Here is a 26,800-nt window from a genome sequence, read left to right on the forward strand (position 1 = left end):
TCCAGTAACTGCACCAGCTCCTCTGCTTCTCCTAGCAGAGACTAGCAGAGAGCTTGGCCTGAGTATGTTGTAGAGCTACAACACCGCTCCTCTCTCTTTCTAAAACCAGAAAATACTTTTCCATTATTTAAAACATAAATATGAGTAAGATGCTTATTTCATTTGTCTTAAAGATGTCCAGATGTAAACATAGTGGGTTTTTTTTTAATTCCCTGGCAGCCATGGTACATGCATTATTTGCAACTTCTCAGAGATAGAATCATACATAAAAAATAAAACTAATTTATTTATTCATTAAAGTGAATAAATTGTTTTTAATACTTCCAGGTCTGATTTAAATATTAATTTTGTATAAATAAAGTTTATTCTGAAAACAATTATATTTGTTGGTATTCATGTCATTTTTTTCTGCCTGAGTTCTTATCGAAATAATGTTGAAATTAATGAAGTTTTACTTATCATTACAAGCTAAAAACAAATGAAAGAAGATTTCTTAATCCTGAATATATCATTTTAAAGCACATACAGTTTTTGGAACATTAAAATACAAGGGGACTCTGTAATCCACAGCAAAATAATGTTTTGCTCTTACTCTTTTAGAAAAGAACACTTTCTATAATACAAAGTGACAAACCATCTACAATATTGTCTTTTTATTCCCCTTTGGTTTGGAAGTCATCACTGTAAATATCAGCTGGACACTGCACTTCATTGTCTATTGCCTCACTTGTCTTACTTGCCTGACAATTGTAAATGATCTTATTTGCAAGATTTTGAAAGGGGGGAAGGGAAAAAGTGAAATGCTTAAAAATAAAATCCACAACCACATTAATACTTTTCCAGGAAGTGTTAAAAATAGGGTTTGCTTTTATATTTATAAAAGACATACAATCAACTCATCTTTAAATTGATAATTAAAAAAAAAAAATATCCCAAACCCAAGAAAGCAAAAACCAAACCATCTCTAGTTTCTACACACTCTGTAGTGACTACTGTGAAGCAACCGATACAGATTGGGTATATTGTGTTGTTTGACAGGTATCTACCAAGTTACATGTTAGATGATCAGACTGTAGTGTTACCCCGAACGGGGGTCATTGTAAGGGCAGGGAAGGAGCAGTGCACATTATGGGAGTAGAAATGAAACTGGAGTTCTCAGTGAGGGATGGTGTCCTTCTAAGAACAAATATTCTCCAAAAGAGGTGAACTGCAGCAGGCATGGCCTTCAGGAATCAGGCTAGGCAGGCCAACAAAATGGATGGTGCTTCTGATATCAACATAGCTTTGTCCAAGCATTCCCAAGAGAGGTTAATAACAAACAAACAAAAAGTCTAAAACTATACTAATGAAGCAAAAATGTTTCCTATCTATACAGCAGTCTCTTCATTTTAAAAAATGTAAATATACAAATTCCAATGACATATAAAACAAAGTTGAAAATGTGAATGGGAAGAGACATGGGTAAAACAGGAAGACTGATGCTACAAAGAAATTGCAAAAAACATATGTACAAGACCCTGTTTTTCCTCGTATGTTATCGATTGTAATGCATGTTTAACAGCAGCAGTCGAGGATGTAGTTCCAGGCACTGGACTGCAGACTCAGCTTCTACTCAAGGGGGTTCATGTCCCCTTGCATTTCGGTCACCAAATGACACTTGATATACTGGTCTCCCGTGGCAAGAGGGGCAGTATCGCACTGTTTGTGTGAGCCTCTTCTGGATTCTGCTCCCTGTTAGTTTTTGTCTGCGGCCGCTGCCCATTTATAAGTGTCATAGGGATGTTACAGTAGGTGTGCTGGTTACCTATTGAGGTAAGTGGCAGGGTGCCGGTAGGAGGTACATCGTATTCATAGCTTCGATAATAGTGTTTCTGGCGCAACTGTGAATGGTATGTGTTATGAAAGGTGGAGCGCAGGTCTGGATGGGCAGTGGCAAGAGCAGTGGAGGTGGCAGCAGCCATGGAAATTGCAGAGACTGTCTGCAGTTCCCCAAAGGGCCCCTGCTCACTGACATCTAAAACCTGCTCGTGTGTGATGGGTTCAATCCTCTTAAAAGGCATTTCGTACTGTAAACGTTTCCAGAACTTAGAATTCAACTTGTTGCATTTTGGTCCATGCCATTTAATGACAGTGAGAAGCTTGATGGTGTGTTTTAGGGCCTCAACCTCCTGGTAGTTCATAACTCCTCGTAGTTCACTGCATTCAATCAATATCACTTTGATTTCGCCCGTGACTAACATGTTTCGAAGCCTCGTTTCCAGTTCAAAGATGCTCCAGCCTCTTCTTACCACATAATTTGGAGTCATGACAATGATCAGTCGCTTGCTTTGGTCTACACATCTTGCCACATCTTCAATGTAGGCTACAAAATAAGACAACCGCTCAAAAACCAATCTAAGAAAACATTCTGCTCCTTTAGACTGGGGAGAAACAAGAGACAAATCCCTTCTCCTGGAACAGCTCACTGAAATATGCAAAAACATCACTTGCAAATGTGCCCAGTTGGTTTGGCAGGACATGGTCCTGGACAACCCACTCTAGGTGTCCCTGCTTGAGCAAGGGGGTTGTACAAGATGACCTCCAGAGGTTCCTTCCAACCTCGACTGTTCTGTGATGCTGAAAACATCTATTCACAAATGCACTATGGATTGTGTTTGTTCATGAGCTGTGGTTTTGTATCAGTACCTATATCCTTAGTAGAACAAGTGTGTTCACCATAATTTTTTCTCTTTAAAAAGGCAGTCAACCAAGCAGGCAAAGTAACAGCAACTATGTGCTTCAGGGGCTCGGTCTCAAACCCAAATGATACTCTAAGGTGTACTGTAGGCTTAGAATCTTCTTTTCCTTTCATGTCCCTACCACACACATTCTTAAAAACAGTGTTGTCTCCTGAAAATTAACGTTTAGTTTTCTGTAGATTGAAAAAAACATCCATGTGATTGTTTGATGTTGTGTTTTGTCTATATCAAGCATATTTTCTTACCTTTAGTAAAAGATATTATCTTAGTAGCTGGCTATAGATTACACTGAATTTACGAAGAATACTACAATTTACAGAAAATTACTGTACAAAGTTTGGAATGTGTGAAAGAAACATGGAAAAGAACTACTTGTACCAGCTGGAATCAATTCTAATTTTCACTCTCTGAAAATGATCCAGTACCTCCACTACACATTTATCTGCAGTGGACACTAGCAGATCTCACTACTTTGCTCTGCTGTAGATGTTACTGCTCAACCTTTCCCTTAGTCCAAACACTTTTTCCTTCCTGTCTGAATTTCTGTGATAAATACTTTGAATCATGGATACCTTTCCAGGCAAACTCTAAGGAACAGAAAACAAAGATCTTTGTATTTATTTCTAGATATGGAAGCTCTCAAAAAATATGTCAAAAAATGTTAGTCTTATTGATTTCCTTTGCTTATGCATGCCCTTTCTGCACCATCTTACCTTCAATCAACATAACACAATTACTAAAACCCAATCTTCTTGTCTGGGAAACACACATTAAGTGTGTTTGGTGGCTTATCTTTACCGTTCTCTAAGACAAGGGAGGAAAGATGATGTTCTGAAGGAGTAGGTATAGAAATGATACTAAAGCAATCACTGTAATCACTGCATTTGCTATTTAGGAGACACACAAGAATAAAGACATGACTTACTTCCTGTGGGAATCAAATCTCTGTCTGGTATGAATAACTTGTATCCATAATGCTTTTCAAGCATATCTGGTAGGATCTCAAGAGCGAATCTTTCTTCTTCTCCAGTTTCTTGATTCCACTGGTCAGGATCCACTTTGGTATAAGATAGATATGCATCGTAGTCTTTGTTGTCTGAGGAAAGAGAGGAAGAAAATAAGATAGTTTATTCACTATTCTTGCAGATTTCCTAGATAATTCCCCAAAAATAATTTCTGGAAGAATTTTCCAGGAATAGGAAATTGTTTAGATAAAATGGCAAGCTTTCACCAATCTCCAGATATGAATCCATTCACCTTTCCTGTTTCACCTGGTGGAGATAATCCGTATTTAAATAGATGCAAGGGATATGGGATTCACAACCATAGACTAAAGTCAGTTTGTGTATAAACATTTGTGTAAGGCTCTGTATGAAGGAAATCCTCTCAACTGTGGGGTGACAGCTTGTGAGCTCAAAAGAAAAAAGCCGCTGAAAAGAATTTGAATTCTTTTCTAGCTTTAAAAGGGAAGAGAAAAGCATGGAAATACCAAAGCTCATGTGCAACTGTCTGTGTTGCATAGCAAAAATGTTTCAGTCTTCCCAGATTTTTACTATAAATTTAGAACCTGGGGCTGAAATGTTCTTAGTGTATGTTAGTTTTACTTGTAGAACTCATTGGCTTTCCAGATCTGAAATTATTGCCAAGCTTAAATCTTTGCAGCATCAGCTCCTGATAACGGAGTTTAAATCTCTTGAATTGTGTGCTTAAATTTGCAGATTTAATGTTGCGTTAATGTACATTTCATTGCTTAACAGTGTGTTATTTCATTTCAATAGGAAAAATAAATGTGCCTGTTTCTTAAATGTGCCTGGTGTGCCTACTTGAAAGACTGAATCAAAAGAGCCATAATTAATTTTCATTAGGAGGTCAATAATGCCAAGTGCTTTGGAACTAATTCAGTAGAATGAGAGGTCATGTTTTGACTTTTGTTGTGAAGAAAGCAGAAAAAAATCAATGGCAAGAGTAATGAAATGTTAACATCATTCTAACTCTCTTGACAACATTATGCACAGGCTATCGAGAATATCAATTGCTTGTAAAAGAGACCTGATTGAATACTCCACTCTGTGTCATAAGTAACATTATATTCAGTCAATGCTGACTCCAGTTATTTGCTAAGCCACTCCTTCCCTCATTTAACACCTTTTTGTACTCTGGTAGCATTATTCAGAAAAGTCTGCCAAATGTAGGGTGGGTGCAGAGAGCATAAATGAAAGTCATGCAATGGTGCTAATCTTGAAGAGTCCACTCTTCCTTCTGAGGAACCATGCATACTATGCTCATTAACATTTGCAAGTGGCAAAATTAATTATTAGGTGCTCATTCCTTCCCCTGCACACTTTTTATGTCAATATTATCTATTGGATTGGTATATCCACAGAAAACAAAACAAACAAAATAGAAAAAAAAAAGACAAGAGAAAAAGAAGCACTGTCTTCCATGGTTCATTCTTTCCATTATTTTTCTTCAGTATATTTGTGAAACCATGATCCTTAAAAGCAGAAAAGCTCCTAATGACTTTGACAATATGCTGAAATAACACTGGCTGGATCAAGAATGAGATAGAGGGAGATTACATAGCGGGTTTGTGTTTCTTCAGTAGGACAGTATTAACCCAGCAACCAAGTTAACACATAGAGAGGTCAAGAAATAAATGGGGAAATTATGATAGCTGGCAAAATGCTGATACAGTAATGCCATTTTCTGTTGTTACAGTAATGGTCATAACTACAGGACATACTTGAGAACAGCATTGCTCTGCTGAAAGTCTTTGAGTAAAGATGAGAATATCTCATTTCTCAAAAGGAAAAATAATAAATAATGCAGTATTCAAACTGTTTTAAAGTCTCAGGGTATTGTCTGTTAAAATGGTTTGCACATTCTTACTTAGGAAAAAAATATTCATGCTATGCCACTGTTTTTCTTACATATGTAAATATCACACTAATGCATGTATTTGAAATACACATTTTTCATACCATGGCAGCTCCAGCATTTCCACTGACTACAACTGTATCACCCTGTATTTCAGGGAACATTTCTTTTCATCCCAGTTCCCTAGTTTTAATAGCATTTGAAGGGCAAAGAATAGCCAGGATCTACACAATGTCTATATCTACTTAACGGGTCCAGGCAATTGTGAATTCATTTAAACTCCAATCCAGCAACATATGTAGTCCAGTTTGGGAAACTGTTAGATGCATTAGCACAGTGGTTTCCCTGAGCTATTATATTCCCCATCTGTCAGTTTTTTTTTAACTTACTTTGACAAAAAGTAAAAAAGTTCAGCTTACAGCAGAAATACCTTATGTGGTAATTTCATTATCTGATGGGCTGACATACTGGCATGAGCAGATAATTTGCAAAATGTGAAATGCCTGGAATACACAGGGGATGATCACATATGCCTTCATTTTACTTCTGTGATATTTATGTATTAGCCTGCTTTTAGTTAATTAAAATTATTTGGGTTACATTGCCAGCTTTGTGAAACATTTTAAGAACTACAGCAGGCAGATAGCTATCAGAAGCTGTCTTTTCTGTGACATGATCAAAGAGCTATGGCATTATTTACTATTTTCTCTAATTGTTACAGATCGTAAAAAAATGTAGAATTTAATTTTTAATGAAAAATTGAGAACTTATGAGATTGTTGAAATCTCCTATCTCCAGGAAAGTACTTAAATACACAGTAGTTAGTGTCTCTTCCTGTGGTTTTTCTCAGTTAAATGCTCCCACCTACTCCTGCTTGTAATGGGTGGGACTGATGCCTACATTCTAAAGAATATTTCTGATCCTAATTAATGTTTTTTAATGTGCTGTCCCAATGGGCTGAGAGGGAAAGGTGGGAGCCTGCAGACATCCAGATCTTATGGCTGAGTCAAACCCTGGGAGCTGAGGCTTGCACCTTGCCAGTCTTTTGGCCACGTTACGTGGAAGCAGGAGGCTTTTGGCTTTTCTCTCAAGTCCTTTGCTCTTGGGCTGTTTCCCATGTTCCTTCCTTTGAGCAACACACCTGGAATTCCCCAGACTCCCAGCAAGCATGCAAAAATCCATCACACCTTTGTGTTTTCTGGACCATTCACTGGAACAGGTATTTTATCCATGAAAATATTTGGTGTCAGTATATCTGCCTTTTCCAAGAAAAAGAAAAAAACTTCACCAGAAAATTTCTGATCTGGTCCTAATCACAAATGAAGTCACAAAGGACTTGATATTACTACTTATATTATTAGGTAGTATGATAACTACAGATTTGGCTATTCAATAAGTACAGATGCTGGCTGGATCTAATATTCAGTGGCAAATTAAGCTTTTCTTTAAAATGAGAATTTCCTTATTTCCCTTCATCAGCAAACAATTAAGTCTTCCATCCAAGAATCCTTAAAATGAAAATGTGATTGTTGCTTGCACTTTGGCTTTAGATATAGATGATGCCATTTCAAAGACTTGGTTTTGTCAGGCTCCTGTGCACTAGCAATAAACTGGAATATAGTTACTGTTTCTTCCCACACTTAGGAAGAAAAATACCTGCTAATAACCAAAGGCAGGGATGTTGATCATTTAACCTGAAACTTTTTTGCTTTCCCGTGGAGATTGAAAGCAATTATCTACATATACTTTTTTTATCTGAAAGCACTTTTATTCCCTTAACCATTTTTTTTAGAAACGTATCAGAATAAGTCATCTTGCTTTGCTTCCAGGTATGTTGCAGAGCTGTATTATGTAATGGCTGTCCTTTAATTTAGTGAACACAGCTGAGTATGAGATACGGTATCATGCAACAGCAATATTTTGAAACACTTTAGTATAATGAATTTCCTCTTCCCATTCTTTGTGAATGGACAAATAATCCTCTTCAGTTATGTGGTTTGTAGTTGCTTTCTGCTGCCTACAGGTAGTATATAACTAGAATGAAGCTCTTCAACTCAACAGCATCCATGTCTGTGAAGTTTTGTTGTATCCATTAATTGAAACTATTGAAACAAAACCTAAAGCAGACCTTGCATGGCCAAATTCAACCAGACTTGATGCAAAAAATGTCTTTGTTATTGCACTGCAGATAACCATGAGAGCATGTGCAAGCTCTGGATTAGTTCATCACAGCAGGCTCAAATACAGCCTGTGCTCGAGGTATGATGCATTCAGTCCAAAAATATTTCAGTCAGCTCAAAACTACTGGTACTGCAAAGACTCTGGTCAAAACGGACTGTCACATACAATCATTTTAACTCTTTATTGAGTAGAGAGTGAGGACACTGAGTAATATACATGGAGCTGTGCTCAGCTACAGGTCTGACAAAATTTGGATAAGTCTTAGGGGTAAAAACTGAGGGTGAAATCCCAGCTTCATTAATAACACACTGAAACGTTACTACTGTTAGTGGCCCGGGATTTTAGCCAAAACACCTGTTACATCATTACAACATGCATTCCTTATTGCTGTCCATTCCTTTCAGTACTTATCCAAACGTAGAATATGTTATCATACTGACCTGACAGCCTATGACAGATGGAATGACTGGCTGGGTAGATGAGGGGAGAGTAGTGAATGTTGTCTACCTTGACTTCAGAAAGGTTTTTTACACTCTCTCTGTAACATCTTCACAGGTAAGCTCAGGGAGTGTGGGTTAGATGAGCAGACTTTCAAGTGGATTGAGAACTGACTGAATGGCAGAGCTCAGAGGGCTGTGATCAGTGGCACAGAGTCCAGCTGGAGGCCTGTCGCTGGTGGGCTCCCCAGGGGTCAGTACTGGGTCCCATCACATTCAGCTTATAATGACCTGGGTGAAGGGACAGAGCGTACCCTCAACAAGTTTGCTGATGATACCAAACTGGGAGGAGTGGCTGATTCACCAGGAGGCTGTGCTGCCATTCAGCGAGACCTGGACAGGCTGGAGAGTTGGGCGGAGAGGAACCCAATGAAGTTCAGTAAAAGCAAGTGTGAAGTCCTGCACCTGGGGAGGAACAAGCCCCCCATGCACCAGTACAGGCTGGGGGCTGACCTGCTGAGGGGAAGGCAGCTCTGTGGGGAAGGACTAGGAGTTCTGGTGGACACCAAGTTTCCCATGAGCCAGCAGTGTGCCCTGGTGGCCAAGGTGGCCAGTGGGATCCTGGGGTGCATTAGGAGGAGCACGGCCAGCAGGTCAAGGAAGGTGATCCTGCCCCTCTGCTCTGCCCTGGTGAGGCCCCATCTGGAGTGCTGTGTCCAGTGCTGGGCTCCCCAGTTCAGGAGAGACAGGGAACTGCTGGAGAGGGTCCAGCAAAGGCTGCAAAGATGATGAGGGGACTGGGGCATCTCTCTTATGAGGAAAGGCTGAGAGAGCTGGGCCTGTTTAGCCTGGAGAAGAAAAGACTGAGAGGGGATCTTATCAATGTCTACAAATAACTTCGGAGTGAGTGTCAGGAGGATGGGACCAGGCTTTTTTCAACAGGGCCCAGCAACAGGCCAAGGGGCAATGGGCACAAACCACAACACAGGCAGTTCTGTCTGAATATGAGGAAGAACTTCTTTACTTTGGGGATGACAGAACAGTGGAACAGGCTGCCCAGAGTTGTGGAGTCTCCTTTGGAGAGATTGTAAACCCACCTGGACGTGACCCTCTGCAACCTGCTCTAGGTGAACCTGCTTTAGCAGGGGTTTGGACTAGATGATCTCCAGAGGTCCCTTCCTACCCTGACCATTCTGTGACTTTGTGATCATACTCCCTGTAACTTTCTACAGTGATAATCCAGCAGAAGCAATATAAAGTTTTAGAGGATGAAGTTTCAAATGCTGCTTGTTATTCCAAGGATGTGCTCAGCAGCAGTCACTTAAAGGCTCAACGTAAGCATAAAATGAAACCCAGACTCTATATGCATCTACTTTGACACATGCAAATGGGATCTTTGGGTAAGTAAATTGCTATCAGACATCTAAGAACTCATCGGTATGCATGCTCTTTTAGCAACTACACATGAAGAAATGGTAAGTAAGCTGGTGCCTACAGAAAGATAGATAAAACTTTCTCTTCTACAGAGACCACCAAACAGATTCAGCCTTGCATTTGTGTTGTAAATGTACATGTTTTCTAGTGATTTCCATGTTACGCTTCAAGAAGTTAGCAGTCTGGGCCTTTGAGGGTTCATTAAGCCTTAAACATTGCAGATATTTCTGCTAATGGGGGCAGAAAAATGATATATATATGTATGGAAAAATAAAAATAGCAAAAAAGCCTTTATAGACTAAGTTTTTTCTTATCAGTCGTGTTCAAGCAGATGATACATTCTATCTTTCAGCTGACATGACACATTTAACACAAGACAGATTAAAAGATCAAAACAAAAAGAAATTCTGCAATGTTGTGTTTCACAGTGAATCTTATGTTAATGAAGCTGTAAGACTTGGACACTAGGGTCAAGCCATGCCTCTGTGCATCCTGAAATCCTTCAGAGTAATTAGCAGCTCCTACAGAAACATTTGGTGCACTGAAGGCAGCTGATCACACACAGGCTGCTCTGCAGCTAGGAATAGCCAGCAACACGTCTGGCTCCTGCAGATCTCCCATTTCTAGATCAATAGGAAACTGGAGAGATGATTCCCTTCCTCTTCACCAGAGCACATGCCAGCCTAGTAAAGACTCAGATACTCATTATTGGAGTGTAGGAGCAATGTGCTGATTTACTTTGGAGTTTCAGGATTTCAAGTGAGGTTCTTAGAAATGACAGACTGGATCCTCCCCGTGCTGCAGGGAGTTGGAGTCAAATTGATTGCAGGGGGCTTTCCTCTTTAAAAAAAGTGCTGTATTCAGGAAGAGTTGCAAACTAGTGGGCTTTCAAGATTTCACAGAGACTGCACTTGCTTCAAAATTATAATGATTATGACACTTCAAACTCTGTATTTGTATCATTATTTGTGGGACCATATTTAATGTACACAATGCAATAATGTTCATCACCCTTAAGGTAATGGAAAAAGTAATTTAAATGCTTAGCTGAGTAAAATGCCCAAATCCTAAGTCTTTCAAAATGTTTATAATTTTCCTTACACTATTTACTGTTGCTTATGAATATCACCTTAACATTTTCCTTTATTTTTAAATGTCAAGCCCTTTTATTGTTAATAAAAATTAAGAATACCAACACCAGCTTCTTCCACGGCGAAGTATTTGTTAAGTGTGACATTCCTAATGATAATTCATATCCTTGTGCAGAGTGGGTAATGGTGAATCAGAGGAAAATTTTGTAAATGCAGCACTGGGGAATAGGTTAAAAAAGCGCAAATAATTCTAAAAGTGATCTTGAGTATTCTCCGCACCATAGACCAGAAAAAAAGTAAAGTCCTTTGTCCCTTTTGTCCCTAGTAGACACATTTATGAAAATATTAAAGCAATGGACATACTTTTTTTTCCCACCCTTTTTTTCTCCTCTTATTTCTTCTCCCCCCTCCCCAAGCCATATCGAATTTTGGAAGTCTAAAGAACATGACAAAATAAAAGAAATACCAGTTTAAAAGTTGACGTTACAAGAACATCTATGAGAACCCCAAGATATCAATCTTGCTTTTGACATTTCTTCAAAATCGGGAGTGATTCCCAGCAGACAAAAGTTCAGCCAAAAAAGTAATACGATAAGATGATTCCAAGTGTGAAATAAATTCTCTTTGTAAGCTATATTTTCACTGGTTTTCTGTAATTACAGTTAAATTTGTCATTGGTAGATAAGTAAGATAGAATATTACTTATTTAAACTGAATAACCTATTATTAAAGTTTTTTTTCTCTTATATTTAGGTTGATTTTGTATTCCTAACTAAACGAAGAGCGCATCTCAAATGTTTCTCAGTCATTCTCATTAACACAGAATTTTAAATTTATTATTACTACTGAACACATTCTACATATTCTACTTTCAATATAAAAACCTGAAGAAACATTAATCTTAGAAGTTGCCCTTGACATATATGAACATTCATAAGGTCTTATAAGAGTTTCAGAACATTAAAAAATAAAGAGGTTAAAAGATGATGATCTAAATTATTCTCTTGGTTGCTGTGAATTATTTGCAGGTCAAACACCAAGCTAAAAACCCCTGTATTGTTAGTAGATATTGAAAACCTAAATGGTAACTACCTAGTTGGAAACATAGCATAATAGTTATCTATGAAAGATTGGAAGAAACTAGCTACTTGCTAGAAAGTAGGAAAAGACACTAATAAAGACTGTCATGTAAAGTCTGGAAAGGGAGGAATATGATTTTTTTCTATAATGTAAAATTTCTTAAATAAAAATCATCAAGAAGTGATGCTTTTATTATGGTCTTAATTCAACAAAGTAACTAGTTACCTGTATAAAACACATGCTTAATTTTATGTATATTCCTTAGTTTTGTTGATCTCAGTGACAGTACTTGTATCTTGTCATTGGGTTAAGTATTTTGAAAACCAGAACTAAGACAGCCTTGATCTAGGCAAAAGCAGCAAAAAGTTAATATAAACCAAACTTAAGGGAGAAATGGCTTGGAAAGAAACTTTCAGTTTAAGATTGTTGAAATCAAATGCCAATATGCTGTGTTTATCTCATTTACTTTTGAAATCTGAAATGTTCTTTGGCCTTTGATATAAAAACTTTAAAGCTTAGAACCATTTGGCAGAGGTGCTGGTTGAGGAACAAAAGGTATCTCAGTCTTCATTGATTTCTATATTGCAATTTTTTTTTTTTCTATTTTACATTTGGAATTTCTAACCTATAAAAATCTTTTAGTTTAGAATCTAAAGATAATCTTGGTGATATTGTTATTTTATTTTTTAAATATTTATATATATCTGTAGTTTAGAGTCTATGAAATAGGAAAAGAGAACGAAGCAGGATTTTGAATTAGTAAGTTTCAAGGACAGAACCTAGAAAATCTCTTCTTCAGTGAAAATATAAATTGAGATCTTATTGTTTGAATTGCATTTCAGATGTAAATAAACAACATAAACAGGAAAAGTTAAAAGAAGCAGTTCTTCAACAATAAAACTGCAACTAAATAAGATAGGAATCCCTTTCTGTAACCAGTAATATTTAGAAAGATGAAAGCTGTGTTTTTCTAAAGGTGATTTTAATAGAATTTGAAATTTATATTCATAGAGGTGGATTTCTTATTGCTACCATTTGCCATGGCCAATAAGAATACATACACAGTGGCAAGGCTGCTATTGCAAACTTATTCTATGGGTCCCCAGGGAAGATTCTGTAATTGCAAAGTCACTAACTTCAGCAGTAATTCCAGTATGCTATACTTGCATAGCACAACCATTAACATAAGTGCTTTGGCAGCGCCTAAGCCATTGGCAAAAGTTACATTCGAAAGTTAGCAACCAAGTCACACTGAAACACGAAGAATCTCAAAGCATTGCCTTTCCTTGCCGGTAAGAGGTTTACTGGGGTTAAACCCGGGAAACCATGGCAGAGTATGTCTTACCTGCTCTTGTCTTCTACAGTTAGTATTATCTGGTCAATCCCATAGATTTGTCTGTGAACCCTGCTTAGCCTTTTGCAGCTAAATAATACTAATGACAAAAATCATGGTTACCTAAGGACTCCCAGGTGCAACAGAGACTTCAAGGCAGAAACTTTCACCAATCTCCTAATCTGAGCATTGATTTGCTTCCCCTTAGCAAGCAGTAGAAACTCATCTCTTAAGAAAGTGCAATGAGCACTGCCAAGAAACAGCCGCTATAGATGTCATGTACCAAAGCCAAACAAGATTTCCTGAATTTATAGAGCTTAGCAGTGACATACTTTAATCATGTTAGGAGCACTTTGGTTTTTTTTAGCAAAGGGGAAGGAAGGGAAGGAGTAACCTGCAGAATTGAAAGTGAAACCAGAGAACTCCCCAGCTTTGGCTCCCAGGTGCCTTCCCAGCCTGCACCCCAGCTGCACAGCTGAGAAGATCAAGGACAACATGCAGTGCTCCTGTCCAACATTGTAGAAACAGCTGATGGGACATAAAAGCCCCAAGGATCACTGAGAAGGTCATCATACCAGCTACTAAGCAAAGCTCTTACTTTCTAGTTATCAGCTGCCTATAGGGTTTTTTTTGTTCTTGAACCTAAAGCTTGACTTCTCATCAGCCGAGCTGAGAGAAAGGAAATTTTTAGTAAATTTCATTATAAAACTATTTACAGCACATTTTTTCAGACTTTCCCTTTAATTGCTATTTTTTTTTAATCTTATCCATTTTAATACCAGCCTCTTAATGTAAAATTTCTCCTTTTTATGATAGTGTTCACCCCTTACTTATTTACACTTGTAAATGTTTACTTGCATTTTTATTCTTCTCTGGTAGTTAAAGTACGATACTTAGTTTGTTCATCAAGTTATTTAAAAACTGGGAAAGACAGCAAGAGAAGATCCCTGGAAAATAAAAAGATATAAATGGTAACTGCTAAAACACTCCTCAGAGGACGAACGTGCTGTAATCTCTTGTGCTGGAGCTCAATGGACAGCAAATGGAAGAAATAATGACTTCTAAAAGTGGCTTTTACTAATAATGTGTTACTCCTTAATGGAGTGCACTTTATGGACAAGGTTTTTTAAAGTAAGCTTTTAAGTTTAGAGCTGCAAACCTGAAAAGGTTGCCTGACATTTAACAATGATCAGCCCTCAGAATTTCCCAGCAAAGTATCTATTTCTGAAAATGTTGTTGTTTTCAGAATAATACTGGGCATTTCTTTGTTTGCATACCACTTCAATGTATCCTTTTTGTTACATATGTGGAGACATATTAAACTGCAATTCTCCATGTAAGCAGATTTGGGAGTTTCTGACCGCCAAACAGGTAGAGGTGAGTTGTACTTCTGAGATGCAAGGTCACGCCAAGTACCTGCAGGTGAGAAAACTACCGCTTTGCCCAGGGTCAGTGCTTTTATTGCCCCTGTGCTCCATCTCCCAGGGGGATGTATCAGACATTCACAATGAGGTCCCTTGACTAAACACCGACATGTGGCACAGCTCTACACTGAAGGACACAATATGGTGTCCGTCATGCAGTCCCCCCGTGTGGAGTGCAAGCGGAGTGGGAGGAAAAGCAGTAAAATATACACTGGATTTGATTACTTTCCCATTTAGTAGGAAAGGCAAGGAACTAACCATGAAAACAGAAAAGAGCGTTTCAATGCTCATTCCCAGAAGACAATAAAGACGAGACTGAGTTAGTGTTTGTAGGAGCGAGAAAAAAACAGGAGAGCCTAGTCCCCAGCATGAGGGAGAAGATGGGAAATTCAAAGCTGCAAGTTACCGAAACGAGGAATCAGCAGCTGTGATCACTTTCTTAATTTGCAGTGGCCCTACAGAAACTAATAAAGTTGCATTAGCTGTAAGGGTTAAATACTTTATTTTCAAATATTTCTCACAATTTACCCATGCCTCCCACAGAAATGTGTATGTTACCCTGAAACTAAATGATGTGTCTAAGGCTTTCAAAGGAAAAAGGAATTGTGATGAGATTTGACAACCTGAAGGGCTTGTTCTCTGATCAGGGAAGAAATGAAGTATTGCATTTTAAAAAGAGATTTTCAACTGAAAATTTTAATTGGAACTCACTTTTAAAGTGTTTCAAATCCTCTCTTGGTACAGTATAGTGCACACAAAAAAAGCCCGTGATATTTTGATGTTTGCTTATCTACAGGCTGTCCCAAGTATGACAGAACACGGTGTAAATTATGAATAGCATGTGGGCTGTTGCACTGCAGGAGATGTGGTTGAAAGAAGATTTTAGAGTTCAGCATTTTATGTCTGTAAGTAACAAACTAAGACATAGGAAAAAATATGAATGTATGTCTGTAATTTGTTTCTTCACAGAAGCCATGACTTGGTCTTCTGTGAGGCATTTTCTCTTTGTCTTCTTGCTTTTGCAAGAGTGTAAGTGAAAGAGACAGAGTAAGAAGGCCAGCTGCAGTAACTTCATTGGGACAGTGGGTATTATCCATGTTGCTAGTATACTGAATACAGTAGGAACTGCAGATTTCCATTGGGAATCTCATATTACTGCCGTTAAGAACTCAAGTTACCGGTGTTTGTGCTGATCATCTAAGAAGAATCCATGCTTTATCTTCTTTAATGATGATCTTTGCTGAGAAGTAGAAACTGAATGGATATTGGTTTTCCTCCTTTTGAATCTCAGAACAGTATCTTTTAGAGGTCACTTTTTTTTGCTGTTAAAAACGTGTGATTAAAATATTGTTCTTCACAGGTGACCCAGTGTTTGTTATGGAACAAGAGTGTAACACCTGGTAGAGTAAGTTTGCAAACAAATTGGAATTGCTTGAGATAACAATAAATGAGAGCTGTAAAAGTAAGAATTACTGATACTGAAAGAAAAAAACCCCGTTAAATTACATCTATTTAAATAATTAATAATTAAGCTGTTTATTTCTGCCTAATATAATATGACTATTAGTAAATTCACACAATTCATGCAAGTAAACATGCCCATTTAAACTGAGGGCTGCTTTGTGGAGAAGAGAATATCTCAACTCCTGATTAAAAAAAAAAAGTGTCTGCCAAAATCCACCACAAGTCATAGTCCCTCTAGGCCTCAGTTTCCTCCTCTGTAAATAAGTAGAATAACTGTGCCCCACCCCTACAATCCCCTTCCCCACCCCACCCCCCAGCTGCTATATTAGTGCATCCTTTTTGCACATTCAACAAAAGCATAGAAAATGTTCTAATGTTCTTGGGCTTGTTGTTCTGAGCATATTCTATTTTGAATCCTTGTGCATTTTTGGATGGGAGGCAGAAGCAGGTCACTCCCTAGTGATCTTATTGTGGAAGCTTTTCCCTTACACAGGGTCCTCTAATTCTGCTGCCACCCTTCTCCCTTCTTGGTGACAGGTTTGGCCAGCGCTTGTTTATCAGCCCGTATTTATTTTAATAAGTCATGGTGACTTCTGTCCACAGGCAATTACCTTGAACTGTAAAATGACTTTTATTAGTATTTCAGTAAAAAAAAAGGTCCTGTCACAAAAGACGTAGTGGTAGCACAAAACATCAGGAACTCTGACCCAAGAAACCAAGCCTAATTAATCAGAGCCTGCAGCTCAACCCAGTTAGCTGTTCAACAGCAGGTTTGAACAGTAGAGCTAGAGGCAAAGATGACCTTTTTCTTCAGTGCTTAAAAAGAGAAGAAAAGAAATTGCATGGATACATTCAACAAAAACTGGTGTATACCCTGTGGATTACTTTTGTTTAGGCTGGGAGTCCTTGAAACACAGAAAAACTTTAATGGCCATTAGCCGCTTTCTCAGTGATTAAGTAAATGAACTCAAGAAAATGAACTGCTGGGTACGTTCCTAAACACTCAGTACTGTTTATTGAAACTGATCAGTTTAAACAAGCAGTAAATTGAGATTTACTTCAACCTCTACCTATTTGGCAAATACAATTAGGGTAGATACTCCCTAGCTTATGGAGAAGTGAAGCTGCATTTCAGTGCAGGCAGCAAGTGAAAATCTTTGATGCATCAGTGTTGGTAATTTACATTCAGTGTTGGGAATAAAAATCTAAAAGACATGGGTGTCTTCTGGAGCTCCAGAGAGCAGCACGTAGATCAGCTCAGCAATCACTGCTGCTAATGTGTTGTATGAGGAATCTATATTCAAGTCAATGCCTAATGCAGTGATAAATAAAAATTGCAGTTTTAACACATCTTGAACTGAAAAGAAATTTGGGCCTGAGTGGACAGAAATAAAAGACAGGCATGCTTAGAAAGTAGAAAATGTACTAAGATGCCTTACCTCCATCTAGTTCTTCAGCTCCAAAATGATTCCTGTAGAACAGCATAATCTCTATCTTGTAACACTTGTAGATAGTCACTAAACAAACAAGCAGCAGCAGAATAGCACCGAGCCCACCAGCAAGCTCAACTGTGTACATCAGCTCTGCAAAGAATTACAAAATGCAGTAACAACCACATTCCAAACCAAAGAAAAATTAGCAGCATACCTCACACTTAAGTTAAACATTAAAATAAAATAATGATTGATGGATTATTTATGTATTTACTGCATTTATGAGCCTTTGAAGAAATAATGAATGGATTTTTTTTTTCATTAATAAACTAGTTTTTCCTTTAGTATACCATCTGAATTGCTCATTTAAAAAATAACAACTGCTGGGGATGTGTGTTTGTGTGTATGAGTATGTGCATATATGTAAGAGGTATTTGACAAGTCCCTTCCTTCCCTGTCTCCATAGTTAGATCACAGTTTACCCAGATAAATGTTGACATTCTACGTCGAGTGAAAGCAGAGGTGAATGTTTCTTCCCACACACAAATAAGATGAGTTCCAGTCTACCGGGTAAGTTTACCCTAAGGATTTTATTTTATTTTATTTTTTAAATAAAAATAAAATAAATAAATAAATAAAACACCACCAAGAACTTGAGGGATGTGAAGACAAATTACCCAAGGAACCCCACAGCCTCACATCCCAGTTAGATGTTAGTATCTTTGACACAGTATCCCAGTTCTGCAGTGCATCTTCATTCTCCCTTTCCCCTCAGTGGGGTTGGCTTATGGTGTAGTCACAACAAACCAACCTAATTTGTCCATTCTGACATTCCCATTCAGACCACGACCCCCTGGTGTCTTTGTTGCACTCTAACATTGGAGACTCACATGATGGATTGATGTTGTTGCCATGTGGATCCATTCCTGAGGACCGGGACTCTGGTCAAACGTGGCCACAACTGTCTACTACCAGCAGTATCCTCAGTGGGGCCACTTATCAGTGCATCACCTCCCCCAGTCGTAACCACTGCACACTCAAGGAAGCCCTCGCTGCTACCTGGCATCCATTTTGTTGTTACTTTTCATTTGCTTATTGAAAGAATACTGGCAATGTTAAAAAAGGAGAGTGGGAGGAGGAAGAGCATTACTAACACTTCTGTAATTTGAAATGAGTAATAGAGGGCATATCTGAAGACCATCCATACTTTTTCAATATCAGTTTTGAGGAACGCCAAGAATTCAAATCTTGAAAATCCAAGACATACAGTTTGCTTCATGAAAATCTGTGCTGGAGAAAATTCAGTTCCATTCTATTTTCACAATATCTTTTTCCAGTGGGCAGTTTCTAGCTAAGTGAAGCAGGGTAGCCCTAAAGTAACCTTTGTTTTATGTGTGTGGTTATGCAGATATGATACTCCAGCGCAATACAATTCAATTAGAGAAATAAAAGGTTAGAGGAAAGTGACAGTTCCATTTATTTTCACTGTGTCTACTGAGAATCACACATTTTTTTTATTATTTTGAGGCAACTGTAAGAAGATTTCATTGCTCTCTAGAAGACACTAAAAGTGTAATAAAAAAAAAAAAAAAGAGGCATTTATATTCCATGTCATTGTCTCCAAAACTGTGCTGGAAACTCCTTTGTGTTAGATATTTTTATGACCGACACTGTTATTTCAGACTTCCAATACTTTTCTGGTCCAGAGAGAGGGGATGTTATTAAAAAACCCCAACAAGATATTGTTTGCATAGACAAATAATACAGTATTTTAGAATATAAATGGAAATGGAAATTACTCTGCACTGGCTTAGTATACACTGTTTATCATTTTGTACTACAGGTGACGCAGCTGTTCAATGATAACTAGAAGAAAGGCTTTAATATTTTGGGTTGCTAGGCACAAAATACTCTATTTATGTGCCTGCTGTTATGACTCATTAAATGCAAGGAAAAAACTTTACAACTGGAAAACAAAAAATTTCCCTAAATTAATGATTTAGAAATTAAATGGGAAAAATAACTGCAGGTAGTCATCTGTTCTCTTTCACTATGCATGAAATCAAACTAATGCACTGCATCACTTTTGCCGTCAGAGTCCCTCTTAGTTATCTTTTCCCCCATAAAATAATTCAAGATTATGGCTGTATTTTTACTTCAGTAAAGTCAATCTGAACACACATGAAAATTTTGCCTAATTTTGTCTAGTATTAGGCAACCAAAGCAAACAACGAAATTCTCTAAGTCACCCCGAAATGTACTAAAAATTAGCTTTTCAGGTGTTGCTGCTAGGCCCATCATGATCATTTATGAGCACAAGGATATGGGCGTTCTTTCTTAAACAGATGCATTTGCAATATAAGCTTCATGCTTTCTCTGTCTAGCTTAGCAGGCTTGTAATTTCCTCTGTGCTGGACAACATCTATCAGCACATGTTCGCTCGCTGTCTTAGGTGCTATTTGTCAGGTTTCAGAGGCAGAGAGGAGCAGTGCTCAGCCCTGCAGGGTGCTGTGTCCTTACACCCAGCCCTGCAAAGGCCTGAGCAAACCCCCAGAGTGCTGGAAGTGGAACAGCCACATCTGGGCAGCACTGTGGAAGGTGGCACACAGTGGCCTGGGCATAACACCACACCAAGTTGATTGTTTTCAGACCTTGAGTTAGTGTTTTTGCAGAATGCTAAACCATGCTAAGGGGGCACTGGCTGGCTTTGGGCTGCCACAGGTATTTTGTGAACAGCATCACCCAGGGCTGTGCTGAGCTGGAGATGTGAGGAGGAGAAGGTTCAGTCCTGCCTCTGCTGTTGTACCCTCAGGTGACCGAAGCCATTTTCTGTGGTTTGGTTTTCACAATGTGAATTGAGGAGGGTGCTTCTGACTCTGTCATAGGAGAGGGTACTCCTGGAAGGCGCTCTGTGAACGCCAGTCATGTTGGCGATGAGTATATCAACCATATCAGCAATGAAGTAGTGACTGTTCAGGCTAAATTAAAGTAAAACAGCAAGGTTAGAGTGTAAGGTTACCTTCAAAATAACATTTTTTCCTCATGTTTTATTCTGCCTTTTGCACCGCAATTTGAGCACAGTGTGCTGCAGCAGGCATTACAGTCCCTTTGAAGTGTGATCTGTTTCTCCTGCTGAAATTCAAGTTTTCTCTAGTTGGCTATGCACTAAAAAGATTCAATTTCAGCACAATTCCACATCAGAGAGGAGAGACAAAAAGTGCAAAGCTTTTGAAATCTATTTAGCCTCTGTGTTACAGTGCTCAAATTACAGATCTGGCCCTCCTTAAGGAGCTGAGACTGAGTGTAGAAAGTAGCAGAGGAAAATTACTCGGCTAACCCCTAGGGGGACAGGCATTCTGTTAAACCCAACAAATGAGCTGGTGCCAGGGAGTTACATCCAGAAGCACAGAAATCATTTAGTTACAGGCAATTAACAATAGTCCTCCAGTAGCACAGGAACAGTTCAACTCCAAGGGAAAACACATTGATTACTGCAGCAGTAGTAGAATGGTTTCTGAATAAATAGCTTCAATTTAAAACAAGATTTGTTACAAGCATTTTGACCAATGGCTACATTTTTTTTTCCCTTATCACGAGGCTTTGGCCAAGCAACCAAGAGAAAGAGATGGCTAATTAAAATAAAGTAGGCATGCTTTCCAAATATCCGGCACAATATGACTGGTAATAAGTGCACTTATTTTATATGATTCTGTCCTAATTATTAGACACATTTAAAGGATATATCTTTGATCTTCACCTGACTTTAATATTTTATTAAATTCCTTTCACTGTGTCATGCAAGTAATTCACTTATTGTAGCTGGAGTTGTAACAAGAAAGTAAATAAAAGGATGCCTTCCAAGATTCATATCTTTCATTTATATGACATGCTTCAAGGACTTTACATTTAATGATCAGTGATAATTTGAAATGAATCTTATTCTATTCATTAGTCCACATATATATAAGCTTAAAAAAAAAGTGATTTTTTTTGGTGATTTATACCTCTTTAAGGGCATGTGGTTTATAGCTGTGTATCCAATTTCTGAGCCTTTTTCAAAATCCAATTACAGTCTATCTAAGGTTTCAATTTTGCAATCACTTAGGCAGATTGCTTAACTTCATGGACTATAAGTAATCCCTCCAAAGTCAACAGGATTATTCATAGAACTTCAGGTTAGTACATACATACAGTTTTGCAACTTTGTGATCTAAACTCATTTCCGTTCTCTGCTTATCTTGGGCAATTTCACTCACAAAGCTACAAGATTTGGTTAGAAAGAGTTCTCTATTTGTCTAGGTACATTTTCATAGACTTCAATTATTAAATGAAACAAAAAGGTAATTAATATAATTTGGAAGGGGAGCAGTTGAAGGCAATGCTAAAACTTTTGTGATAACCCCTGAGACAAGGTAAAGAAAGCAAATAGTGACAACCACTGCAAGACTGCTGTGTGAAAACATGCAGCTTTGGTTATAAATGGGTGTGTTTCTTCTGAAGGAAGAGGGAGGCTGGCTAGCACAGGAGTACTCGTCTGATTCTCATTTCAGACATTAGCAGTAAACAGTATACAGAGTTTAGGTTAGGAAGAGAGAAACCCATACTAGCAGTTTAAAAATGGAGAAGTATGTGCTTTTTCTCTCTTCTCCCGCACGTCCCCCCCCCCTCCCCCCAACTTAATACAGTATTCATTATGGCATGGCTGTAAAACAATTTATCTTTCTGAGGTATAGCATATGGAACCACAGCTTTATACAGCATATGCACATCAGATATGCATCTCTCTACATATAAAATCTATTCTTTACTTTTTGAGACTTTTTGTTTGTTTGTTTCAATGTGCCAAACAAAATCTGTTTGTTTTTAAGGTACCTAGATGGCTTTATGGATACTGTTGTGAATAATGACTGATGGATATTGTAGGACAACAATACTGATACCAGTAGAAACAGGTTTGGGAGGTTCCTTAGCTTGATTATAAAATCAATTCTTAGCATAAATTATATGCTTTCTGCCAGCATAGGCCACGCATGCCTGTAGATATCTTCAGAGTTGACTTAGGGTGGCTAAATTTAGTTACAGTTTTTGAAATGGTTTTCAATGCAGTAGTTTCATTTTATTTATTAGATCTATTGCAACCAAGTTACCTCACTTTATTTTTAGATCAATATATTCCTAACCGATATAAGAAAAAGACCTAGTTTGGTTTGGGATTATATGTATATGTGTGTGCAAATACAAGACAGAGATCTTGTTAATCTATTCATTAGTATGGCAGGCAGAGTATCTGAGCCTTGGTGCTGTTGGATTTCCGCTGTTATTAGAATAGAGACAGTAAATTATTATAATAGAAGTATACTCTTACTGATAACATTTTTATTTCTTCTGAGAAGTACAGGATACCTGTTCCCAGCAGGAGAATAATTGCACTGACTATCTCCAACAGTATGTTAGCTCAAAAGAGGATAAGGTTGAAAAAAACATAGATGCTGCAATGTTACTGGTTTACTATATTTAAATACACAACACTGCATTTTAAAGGCAGTTTATACTTCAGGTTGAAGGAAGAAAGTGTCATGGTGAGGAATTGCATTAATCTCTGGTTAGCTTCCCCAGATAAATGAATTGTATATGACTTAAAACCTTACTGATTAAGAGAGCTTCTATTTGCTTATTGCACTACAGAAATCAGACAGCCCACACAATTACTTCTTTTAGATCTTCTGAAAGAAATGAATGTAAGAAGCTCTGGGAGGTGATAAATGTGGGGAAAAATGGAGTACCAAGTTCTAAGGATGTAAGATCATAAAACATACTGTTTACACTTTTTCTGAGGATAGCATTAATGAATAATTTAGCTCTGCATTGATTATGGGAACAATTTGTGACATTTTATTTTAAAATATTTTCATCCTTGCCAATCAAGGTTAGAATTGCACTTAGACATTATATAAAGAGAAGAACTATGATAAAAGTAGTACACAAGCTGTTTTAGAAAGAAATCTGTTAAACAAACCAACTTTTTTGACGTTTTGTCAGAGGAAAGTTAGATTTGTTGGAGGAAAATTAGATTTAGGCACATGCTAAGTGATTTGAGTAGCCTTTCTACTGGAGATGTCTTAGTCCAATTTTTAAAGGATGAGAAAAACCTTACTGGTGAAGGTCTCATGAAGAGTTTCTGTCAGGCACTAGTGTTTAATATTCTACCAATTTAATGATTTTAGATGCCAATGAATGTAAAAAGAACAGTCACTTAGAGTTAGGTTTGGTACAGGAAGGGAAGTGTTATTTGACTTTTGACCCTGTGTCACGAACCTCTTGGACGACTGAACCTTTACTCTGCCCAGCACAGTGAAAACCTGAAGACTTCTTCAGTGGCCATAGGGGGATGAAAAATAAATTACCATCAAATCAAATAAAATCGAATTTCAATTCTAATTCTAAAACTTGATGAGGAACTTGGAAAAGCTTTTCCTGTAGTGCAAAATAAAAATGGAATGCTTTATACACTGGAAGATGTGCCTGTGTAAGATCTTAACTGACCAAATGGGTCAGAGTTTTACAACAGTTTTGCTTCCACTGAGATTCAGAGAGATTTGCTGGAACGTTCAAGTAATTAGGACCAATTAAAAGCAGTTGAAATATAAAACTCATTGCATACATGATGAGCTCCCATTCAGAAATTTCAAAAACATCCTGAAGCTTTATGGCAAAGGGAGGTATAACACCTGCTGGTTCTTTGCAAAGGTTAGAAAAGAACTGATTTCCTTTCTCTTTTAAGTCTTAATTGTCACTCATCACTACCACTGTGTTAAATCATGTCCTAGTGACTAAAAATGATCATGAGATCAAAACTTTAACATATTCAAGTCCTTAAGTAATAAACCAGATCTACACTATGTGAATGACACTGTAATTTAAGGCACTCGTCAGCAATTCCATTATCATTAATAACCATACGAAGAAAATTCTGAATTACTTGCTGTTCAGAATTTGCTATTATTTCATACAGGAAATATTAATATTATGTTTATACATTAATAAATGATGAGTTTAAAGTATGCCTAACTATTCATAGGTTTCCTTATGATGCATTTTCTGTAGAATATATTATCTTGTTTCTTTTTCAAACCTATATTCTCATGGGCAATTTCAGACAGAAAAAAAAATCTCTTCCTTTAAACAATTTATTTCATTGAAAGTCTTTTTTTTGCCCCAACAGGAAAAAAAGTTTTTTTAACCATGTCTCATTAGCTTATAGTCAACAAGACTCATATATGCCCACTGAGAACACCTATGATAGAGGAAAACAAACCCCAAACATAGAAGAGGCCCAGGACAGGAAATTAGACAGCACTGAGAATATGGGAAGAAAGGGAAAGAGATACTTTGAAAAAAATGCATAAATTATATTACCAACTCTTAATTCTGGTGTCTGTCCCATGAAAAATACAGGTATATTATTAAATTTTTAAATAATACCAATAACATCAAAATAAATGATGCCAAGATAGAATTTGATATTATTTTGCTTTAGAGTTTCAGTTGTGAACATTCAGACAAGAATTTCCACAAAAATAATCACATAATTAGATAATAATCAGCATTTCCAACATAGTCTATGATTAAATGAGGCTATGAAGGCTTTGATCCAGCATGAAAGTTATACTTTTCAATACAAAACATTTTAGAAGAGCATTCTATCTCCTTATACATTACATTTTATCTACTACATTGATAGACTATGGTCTTGTCTTCTTGAATTAGAAACCTGTGAAAAAAATAGAATTATAGTGTGTTATCCACCCCTTATATCATCTGCAATATGTGGTCTGCCATTAATAAATTTGCGCTGAGCTGCTGTCAGTACCACTATGAAAATTAATTTCTTGAAGGTTCCTCTACCTGGCTGCAGATTAACCTGTAACTGCTATGGATGGTCTATGACAGCTATCACTGATACGTAACAAAATCAGCCTTAGATTATAACATGTAGATTTAACTGTTTTTCCTCACACAAAAGAGAAAACAACTTGATTATTGTAAAGGTGATAGACATTTGACCAACAGCTGGAGGAAGGGAAGTTAGATGTCCTGGTTCTTGATCCCTCTCTTTTTTCTGATTATTTTTAGACAAATTTTAGTAGAAATGGACCAGAAAAGGAAACAGCAATGGTATTTTCATGCTTAAAATATTTTATTGCCTTTAGCTTTGAGCTAAATGCTCTCCCTATGCACAGCATCTGAGGAAAGTTGGGAGTCTCAAGCACAAAAACATAGATCATAAGTTTTCTCCACTGGCAGTCAGAAAGTAAAAGCAGCTCAGGAGAAAATGGGGGCTCAGCTCCTTGAGATGCAGAGGGCTGGCATCTGGGCTAGAGGGAGGTGCCAGGGGCCCCAGCTTTCTCCTGGTGCTGGATGCCCAAGCTGGGTTTGCTTTTCCTGCAGCAGTGGTGTTGGAATCTGGGGGAGCTGCGTTCTTCTCCCCTCCTGAAATGCCTCTCTGGAAAGGGGAGGCTCCAGGTTTCCATTCCAGCGCCATGTCAGGGAACGAGGAGAGGCTTTCTCCCTGGCTGGCTGTGCCAGGTGCTGGTTTGTGTTGGGGACCACCATAAGATGGGCCCAGCTTGTGTTTTCTGTGAGGTGAATGTGTGTCCCTGCTGGGCTGACCAGTGGGAAGAATGAGCAAGATGCATCCAGGTTTTTGCTGGTGATATAGACTCTGAACTTCTTGCCCTTTCAGGGCCCATGTGATTGCAGGCATATCCAAAAGCTCCCCCTGGAAGCTTGAATTTAGAGAGAACATATTGACCAGGGTGAAGCAGCAGTTGCAAGGCTGTTTGAAAGGCTTGAATTTTGTACCTGAATCCCCACTGCAGCTTTTAGCCCTAAATACCTCATTTCCCAGGAATGCTCTGTTCAGTAACAGCTTTCTTTTCTCCTGTCCCTTCTGATCCTGGTGATAATGTACCACATAAGAAATTTAAGAGGGATTGGAATTTCTTTTTCAAGTATCCAGTGAACATTCCAGATTCAGTATTTTTGTTGGCTTATACTGCTGGAAAAAAAGCTCACTAGAAAACCAGCTGAAACTAACACCTCTGCGAATGCCTTGCTGTTCAGGAAGCACATTTACCTACTTATTAGGTCCCAATTGTTCTAAGTAAGCCAATAATCAGAAGTTAATAAACAACTAACTCATTCCTAGCAGAGATTAAACGTGGATCTAAACAAGGAAACCCAAAACGAAAAGTTGTCATGGTGATATACAGGCGACTAAGCAAGCAGTGCAAAGCTCCTCTTCCTAG

The 26,800-nt window shown here is 37.9% G+C and overlaps 1 protein-coding gene across 1 annotated transcript in view; it reads right to left on the bottom strand.

Annotated features, from left to right (window-relative positions):
• Positions 1-524: 524 nt before the first annotated feature.
• IL1RAPL1 (interleukin 1 receptor accessory protein like 1) overlaps positions 525-26,800 on the bottom strand; it is a 674,194-nt gene continuing 647,918 nt past the window's right edge. Inside the window, exons 8-10 of the mRNA XM_040582490.1 lie at positions 17,499-17,642; positions 3,664-3,834; positions 525-2,362 (exon numbers count right to left, since the gene is read on the bottom strand). Coding sequence (XP_040438424.1) covers positions 1,644-2,362; positions 3,664-3,834; positions 17,499-17,642 — 1,034 coding nt within the window. The 3' untranslated portion in view covers positions 525-1,643. The remainder of the gene's footprint in view (positions 2,363-3,663; positions 3,835-17,498; positions 17,643-26,800) is intronic.

This window comes from Falco naumanni, chromosome 2 (genome assembly GCF_017639655.2).
Source record: "Falco naumanni isolate bFalNau1 chromosome 2, bFalNau1.pat, whole genome shotgun sequence".
NCBI classification, from domain to species: Eukaryota; Metazoa; Chordata; class Aves; order Falconiformes; family Falconidae; genus Falco; species Falco naumanni.